This window comes from Pseudomyrmex gracilis, unplaced genomic scaffold, assembly GCF_002006095.1.
Source record: "Pseudomyrmex gracilis isolate BER0280 unplaced genomic scaffold, ASM200609v1 scaffold_332, whole genome shotgun sequence".
Taxonomy (NCBI): domain Eukaryota; kingdom Metazoa; phylum Arthropoda; class Insecta; order Hymenoptera; family Formicidae; genus Pseudomyrmex; species Pseudomyrmex gracilis.
In genome coordinates this window covers 98491-107018 of record NW_018020916.1, presented here as the reverse complement: position 1 = coordinate 107018, position 8528 = coordinate 98491, and the positions used below count along the sequence as shown (strand labels likewise).

The 8528-nt window shown below is 34.9% G+C and overlaps 2 protein-coding genes across 5 annotated transcripts; one reads left to right on the top strand and one right to left on the bottom strand.

The window, feature by feature from the left end:
- Positions 1-141: 141 nt before the first annotated feature.
- Positions 142-4692, top strand: LOC109860113 (importin subunit alpha-1). 4 transcript variants are annotated; one of them, XM_020438984.1, is made up of 8 exons: positions 142-300; positions 638-715; positions 1414-1727; positions 1795-2050; positions 2790-2928; positions 3011-3369; positions 3488-3820; positions 4060-4692. In XM_020438984.1, the coding sequence occupies exons 2-8, from the start codon at positions 650-652 to the stop codon at positions 4165-4167; spliced, it is 1575 nt and encodes a 524-aa protein (XP_020294573.1). In that variant the 5' UTR covers positions 142-300; positions 638-649; the 3' UTR covers positions 4168-4692. The 4 variants fall into 4 exon arrangements, with proteins under 4 accessions (XP_020294573.1, XP_020294572.1, XP_020294571.1 ...); XM_020438983.1 differs by having other exon boundaries at positions 631-715; XM_020438982.1 differs by having other exon boundaries at positions 614-715.
- A 286-nt stretch (positions 4693-4978) lies between these two features.
- LOC109860124 (type II inositol 1,4,5-trisphosphate 5-phosphatase) lies at positions 4979-8495 on the bottom strand. The gene is made up of 3 exons (XM_020438995.1): positions 8157-8495; positions 7776-7956; positions 4979-7697 (listed from the first exon to the last, which is right to left on the bottom strand). Exons 1-3 carry the CDS (start codon positions 8220-8222, stop codon positions 5341-5343), a joined length of 2604 nt encoding a protein of 867 aa, XP_020294584.1. The 5' UTR covers positions 8223-8495; the 3' UTR covers positions 4979-5340.
- Positions 8496-8528: the final 33 nt, after the last annotated feature.

The window sequence follows — 8528 nt, the reverse complement described above, 5'->3', positions numbered from 1 at the left end:
TTTAATTTATCTGTATTTTTACTCAATTATTTTTATCAATATTATATTTGAATTTCACGCCAATTTTGGGGCAAATTTCTTATTGGTTCTTTCCGTATTCAGCCGCCATTATGCGCAATGATACACCTGATATATTTACATCATGTATATAGTTTAGTTCAGTGAAGAACCACAAGTGCACTAAAAGCCAAATCAGAAAGAAAGATTAATAGTATTAGGACTGATTAGTAATTAGTAACAATAACAATTTCGTACAGTTAAATATACATTTCGTCAATTGATACATATATATAGATAAAGGTAAGAGATTTATTCGCTTTTAAGTAAACTTGTTACTTATTCATCGATTGCAAATGTAAGACAATTTAAATAATAAAGTAAAACCGTTAAAATAGTTAAATTTGAAAACGACGTAACACGTACGTTTTATATCTGAATTATGTTTTTTCATATATCTATTAGATATAAAAAGTTCTTTTTATAAAACCTAAATTAGAAATCTGGCAAGAGATTAATCACAGTACTTTTTAGGTTATTGTACATAGTTTAGGATTCGCGTGTTTTTATCGTATGTTATTATTGTGTCTCTCTAAAAGGTCATCTATATTAATAGTTTGAATTTACTCGGAGATAACAGTAGCTAAGGACAATGCCTTCTCGAGAGGATTCTAGCCACAAGCATATGTCAAAATTTAAATTCTACAACAAACATGAGGTGAGTATATATAAGTAATGTATTATAATTTTCTATAACACACTCTCTCTCTCTCTCTCTTTCTCTTACTCAGATGTTATCAATAAACAAGTACACAAGTAGGGAAGGAAAGTGAATACAAGTAATAATATCTTTGTATCGTTTGTATATTTTAGATATTATGTATACTTAATATACATCAATTATATATGTGTATAATTAATATACATCAATATCTTTATTTATTATTTATTTATTTTATTTTATGTAGAGAACGATGATCTCTAGTTTTGTATAAAAATTCCAAATTGAACAAAGTAACAAGACAACTGAACCTGTTCAGTTGTTTAATTTTTATTTTTTAATCTTTTGACATTTTTCAACTTGTTAGAAATTTTGACATTTCATGACATTTGTACTATAATATTTGTTTAAAAAATCTCAAGGATTGGATCAAAATATTCTAACTTTATAGTTCCAACTTTATAGATCCAATCCTTGAGATTTTTTAAACAAATATTATAGTACAAATGTCATGAAATGTCAAAATTTCTAACAAGTTGAAAAATGTCAAAAGATTAAAAAATAAAAATTTAACGACTGAACAACAGGTTCGGTCTTTAAAAAATACAACTTTTAGTTTCTCACAAATTGTGTGTGTGTGTGTAGCATAACTTGCATAGTAAATATTTTATTTAATATTATATATTTTTTCAAAGGAAGCACGAAGAAGAAGAAGCATAGTATCTGTGGAACTACGTAAAGCCAAAAAGGATGATCAATTATCAAAACGCCGTAATCTAGATGCTGAACAAGAAACATCAACCTCACCGAAGAAACCTATTTCGCCAACTTTTTCAGTTTCTGTAGATGAACTTGTAGAAAGAATATACTCGCAAGATGAAACAACGCAATTACAAGCGACTCAAATATGTAGGAAGTTACTCAGCCGCGAAAAAAACCCACCTATAAATGATATAATAGAAAGTGGCATAATACCGCGATGTGTCGAGCTCTTGGATCGTGATCACAAGTGCGTATATATTGATTTGTCAAAGCCAACTCGATGCGTAAAATGATATGTTTTTATTGTTATTCAGTGTTCCTCTGCAATTTGAAGCAGCATGGGTAGTGACTAACGTCGCTTCAGGTACATCCGATCAAACACAAAGTGTTATCAAACACGGAGCTGTACCAAAGTTAGTAAAGCTGCTCAGATCCACATCACCCAACGTCGCGGAACAAGCAGTATGGGCTTTAGGAAACGTAGCCGGAGATGGACCTTATGCGCGGAATCTCGTTCTTGAATACGACGCTTTACCTCTGTTATTGGATTTGATTAAACCTGATACCTCTGTATGTCTACATCAAAACATTCTATATATGTATATACAGAGCGTTCCAAAAATTTTGAATAAGTCGAAGTGAGAAGGTAGATTATGTTGATCTGAATAGAAAAGTTATATATCATTTTGCAAAATTTGCAATAGTTTTTGAATAATTAATTTAACAAATGTGAACCAATGAGCGCGCGGAAAGCGATGGTTTTGGACTCTGTAGGCTTATCAGCTGTAAAGAAAGATGACTTCTTTCATGCAATGTCCTAGCAACGCGAGGCGGAATAAACAAGCAAGCACGGCGTGATTCAGCTTGCAAGCAGCCGATATTCGGCGGTAAGTAGTAAGCAGCGGAGGAGTGAGAAGACTGCTTTTTGTGAGTTTGAGTGATTCTCACGGCGATATAACGCAGCGAGCGGCGTGTGATATAAATAAGATATTGTTAGTAATCGGACGAAAAGACGTCATACTTATTTTTTTGTATCAAAATAAGGAAAACGTCGAAACATTGCTTTTCGCGCGTTCATTGGCTCACATTTGTTAATTAACTATTCAAAAACTATTGCGAATTTTGCAAAATTATATATAACTTTTCTATTCAGATTAACGTAATCTCTATCTTCTCATTTCGGCTTGTTCAAAATTTTTTGAACACTGCATACGTATAAAATGTTTTTAATCTTTAATAACTTTCTAATAACTCAAATATTCGAAGTATCTTTTACACACGCTATTTTCAATAATAACACGATATACAGGTAACATTCATGCGCAATATTGTTTGGACTTTATCAAATTTGTTTCGAAATAAAAATCCACCGCCACCATTCGAAGCAATCAAACCTGCTCTGCCTGTATTCAATCATCTACTTCTAAATACAGATTCAGAAGTACTCGGTAAGGAACACTTTGTCGCAATAATATTGCTTATTTTAAGAAATGTAACACACTGTGTTTCACTTTGTTTCGTAATATTTAGCCGACACTTGTTGGGCACTCTCTTATCTCACCGACGGGTCTAACGATAAAATACAAGCTGTATTGGAGACTGGCATTATACCGAAACTCGTGGAGTTGCTCGCTTCGAATATAGTAGCTATCCTTACTCCGGCGTTGCGTACGGTTGGAAATATCGTAACAGGTGACGATGTTCAAACGGACGCTGTCATCTCCGCGGGCGGATTACCGCGTCTTTGTACATTGTTGCACCATAATCGTCACAATATCGTAAAGGAAGCCGCTTGGGCAATCAGTAATATTACGGCTGGTAATACCGAGCAGATTCAACGTGTTATCGACGCTGGCTTGTTACCGCCATTGATAGATGTACTTAAACATGTAAGCACGTATTTATATATACATATATATGTTATATATGTGCACACACGCAATTTTATAAAACAAAAATAGAAGATTCGCCAAATGTTTTCTTCAAGATAACTTTCTGTCAATTTAGGGAGATTACAAGTCGCAGAAAGAAGCCGCATGGGCTGTAACCAATTTGACATCCGGTGGAACGATTCAACATCTCTCGCAGCTAGTAGGATCAGGAGTATTGTCGCCTTTCTGTAATTTGTTGGAAGCAAAAGATTGGAATATTGTAATTGTTGTCTTGGACGGTCTGACTAATATTTTGCAAGCTGCCGAAAAAATGGGAGAATCCGATAGAATCGCCATTATGATAGAGGAAATCGGAGGGTTGGATAAGTTGGAGACTCTTCAACATCACGAGAACGAACAAGTTTATCAAAGATCTTTGGCTATAATCGATACGTATTTCACCGGAGAGGTTTGTATCTTTATAACTTCTATACATAGGGTAGATTACCTCAATAACAGGGTAGATGATAATTTATATGAATAAGAATAATTTATTTATTTTTTCTGTAAAATAAGTTTTATCCCAAAGAGATAAAAAAAACAATCTATTATTTTGTATATATTGTATGAAACAGAGTCGTCATAGAAATTCTGTACAAAAATTTACTTCTTTTTTTCAAGAGACAAAATATTGGTTTTGTTTTTTAGGATGGCAATGAAACAACGGCTGTCTCTTCCAATGTAGAAGAGAACGGTGAACACTTTGAATTCAACGTAACAGAAAATTATTCGTCAACGGATAAATTCAATTTTTAAATAAGTTTTATTTCTTTTTTGTACATCCAGGTTGTGTGGATACATACATATCGCAAAACGACAAATTTGTGTAAATATAACCGCGGCTTGTATAGCTCTGTCTATCTTGAGATAAAATCACGTTGCACTTTAAATATTTTTCTCTTATTATTCACAACAAGTTCGATCATTCTAATTCATCAAACGATAGAATATTGTCTTCCTTTTCGTTCTTTGTATATTGTTGAGACAAACTTTCTTTTACCGGTGTTGGAAACATTTCTGAGATGGCTTCTGGATGTTTCTCACATTGATCTTTTGAATTTGAATTTGTGTATTTGGCAAATAAATTTCTCAACAATTTCAGAATAACTTCATCTTGTGTTAATTTTAATCAATATATACAATTTTCGCGCGTATAAATAAATTTATTGGAAGCATTAATTTAGCGCAATAATCAAGTTTTATAATAATGTGAAGATAATCCATTTCTCTATATAAGAATGATTTATAACAAGAAACGATTGTATTTTCTCATTGATATATAAATAAATCTTAAGTTTTTTATACATAAATATATACTTCTAAAGTTTTGTCACGATGTATATTTTCTAAACCCTCCACTACCAAATTCGAAATCATTTTTGACCTTTTTTAATCAAAAACTTGAAAAAACTTTTCATCAATTAAAAAAATTATCGGAACGCACTATAAATACGTTTGGCGCAAATAACATGTTATTACAAGTCACAAGAGAAATAAACCCTCAAGTTCAAGGTTTTATTCTTATTACTTTTTTCTCGGCATAAATAAATCAGTGTGTAAGACAAAATATATACAAACACAATTTTATTTATTTTTTAAATACATTTGACTTTCCCACTTGAGTGATATTCATCGGTAACAGATATGCGTCATATAATAAATTATAAATATATGTAAATATTTTTTCAGAAATACGCTATGTACAAAAAATTATATATAAATATATGCTATATATACAAAAATTGTTTTTAAAGTAGTATACACATTCTCTCTTCTCCTGATTACAAAGAATAACTAATACAACAAACACATGTCTTATTTTACAGTTTTTATATATGTATAAAGTATCGGTTATTTTTGCGAAGCTCTATACGGAAAAACTTGTAATACTGTATATTTTGGTTAAAATCAATAATCGTGATTCACACATTATCGACCCATAAAATCACTTTGGTCATTAACTAAGAAATGATAAACAAACGCAGCTTTCTTCTTATCGAACATAATTTGAGTTGCGCGACTTCTTTGCTGCTGACGATAATCTCTACTTCTGGGCGGATCTCGTAAAAATATCGATCCGAATAACGTTGCGAGCGTCTTGGCATCTAGTTCATTATCCTGTGTATGATTCAACAACTCCTGCAAGAACGAACTGATATAAAGAAAGACTGTTCTTCTAATTTCGGGCAGCTGCATTACGATCTGTTTGCACTGCAAATAATTAGTCGCCGCGGATAGACAAATATTATGCAAATTATACGGTATCAAGGGTTCAGACGTGGACTCCAAAAGCAAGAGCAACGCCTCTGCCACCGAATGCACACTACCGGGCATCGAATCTTGACTCCATTCGTCCAACCAGTCTCGAATAGCTATTATCTCGTTGTGTAGTCCTGGTGTTTCAAAAAGTCCCGGAGTCTTGATACCGTGTCGATAGAGCTTGTCCACTAGATACCAGATTTCCTTCGGTATTGGATACGGTTCTTGCGACAAATTTTTGTTACTCTCCAATTCCACCAATCGCCCGATAGGGATTTCCCTAATCGGTAGCGGAATATGAGCCAACGCTTCCATAGAAGAACCAAAACAGCTTCTTTCATAGCTACCTGTTACTGTAATAAAAATATCCTTTCCTCCTTCGAGATGCAAGACCAAGATATCGTACAATTTATCCTCACCGGAGTTGAATTTACAGGCAGTCTTTTTATCCACGTACACTTCCAGGTTGATATCACACTTTTCACCTGGTTTTATGAAACCCATATAGGGTTCTATATGCAACCAATCCTTGCAGTAGCTGGTATCGTCCAATTTCTTAATAAATTCAAATTGCACAGGTACTTGGCCTGTATTGGCGATAATAAGTTCCTTAGCGGTAGGTTCGAGAAACTTTAAAACGTCAAAAATAATATCCGTAGTATCGACCATTACTTGAGGCAAGAATTCATTTTCCAATTTATCCAATTTCTTCATTACTTCTTCGTGAATCTTGCGATATTTAGCCGTGTCTATAATTCGTATCTGAGAATCGAAGCTCGCACTAACCGGTTTGTGATCGGATATCTTAAGTTCTGGACAACTTTTGTAAGCAATCGCTTGAACAGCGTCACCTTTCCACAATACCCGATCGCACCAAGCGGGAGCTCGACATTTCTCACTGGAATCCCAGTTATCAGTACCCGGATCGTACTTGTACGTAGGCTTGAAAATAATTTCGGCCTCTCGAAACCCCTGAAACACACGTCCTGCCTTACGTTGTTGTCCGAGCTGATCAAGTGCCAAAACGGGAGTGTAATTGCCTTCAGAAATGTATCGCTTAGCCACCGCAGCGTCCATATCCGTAATTCGATAATTCAAGTCTCCCAACCAATAAATCTGATCGTGATCTTTGAAACTCTTGGGCGGCACATATTTTGCAAACGACAATCTCGTGCAAATATCAGCGTAATCCTGATTGCGTCGTTCGTATTCTTCGCAGTGCGCAGCTAAATGAGCATTAACGAAACAAACGGATGTATTATGAATGCAACAACTTACCGCAACACCACCTTTGTTACCCAACTTTCCCATAATACCTGTTCCCACTGTATCTGTACATACGTTTTCAATGAAGGGTGTGTGAGCGTCGAGCGCGTATACTAACAACATTATGCCGACAAGTCTAACGAGAGCGACTTGAGCATAGACACCACCAGGATGAAGTGAATCGACCACAACTTGTCTCCATTCTTCCTCTCGAGGTGTCTCGTGAAAGAGGAACGCTTCCTTGCTCAGATCCAATTCTTGGAATCCGATGGCATATATGTCCGGTGGTGTTTTGTCAGCACTTAACCACTTGTCCAATTTGATACCATTAGGCGGCCTGCCGTTTACGTTCCATGTGCAAGCGAGTATACGAAAAGTTTTAGTGTACGTATAATCGTCCTCTTTACAAGCCATTTGATAGCGCACCACTGATTCTCTCGCAGCTACAGGCGATTTACCGCCCGAAGCGATGCTTCGTCTCGGTATTCCTAAATCAGGACTCTCGAGCAAAGGATCAACAACATCCTCTGCATCGGTCAAACTTCTCACACTTCTCGTTAGTTTTTCTATCCAAGCAAACTCAATTGCCGAGTTTTTAGCTGTCTGATACACTTCTATCGCGCGAAATATTTCTGATACCAAGGAACTGGTCGCTTCCCCGAGTTTCATTTCGAATATAAGACGAAGTTTTCTGGATGTAATATTCATGTATACGTCGAGACCATCTTTATTGTCATCCTTGATTCCACCTCCGTTAGTATCTAAAAAAAGAAACAGAATCATTGTCAAACAGTTCTTTCAATCATATAAAGTTTATATATCAAGAAAGTCAACACTACCTATACCACATTTGAAATCTTGATCGATAGGTAAAATTCCTTCCAGAGTAAGATCGCTGTAGACTCGCGGAGGTATCTTGGAAGTGAGAAAAATGGCTAAAGCATGAGTAGCACCTTTGCAAATAAGCGCTACGTATCTCGAAGATTTGATCCATCCTTGTATCAACGACGCTTCTGTAGCCTATGTACGGTCAATTAAGGTATAACAGACTCATCAACATTTATATCAAATCAAATAGATAACAGAGAGTAAGTTGTTGTCGATTTTATGTACGATTATAACATCTACATGTTTTACATTTGTATATATACATATGTAAAACGTATATTATATAATACATGTATACAGTGAATTATGTATTTGACTTTTACAAAGGATACAGTTACGACGGTTTCACCCGAAACAAATTTTGACTGTACAATCGCCACTGGTTCCGACACTGACATCGCTCAAGTAACGTGCGTGCAAAAAAGTACAATTAACATCAACGAATTTTTTTTTACGAGAAATTGTACGTAACTCCCGTTCTAAAAGTATCTCATTCTTACACACAGTAATTCGATAACAAACATTCCAGCGCTCAAGCAGTAGTCGATAAATAAGAGTGCGTTCAACTTATTGATCTTAGGCCTGGTTTCACAATTCGCGGTTAACTCTAGTTAACCAAAGTTCAAATACTTGCTGAACTCGGTTTAACACATTTTTTTTTTTTTTTTTTTTTTTTTTTATTGAAAAAGTGATTTAGATTCTGA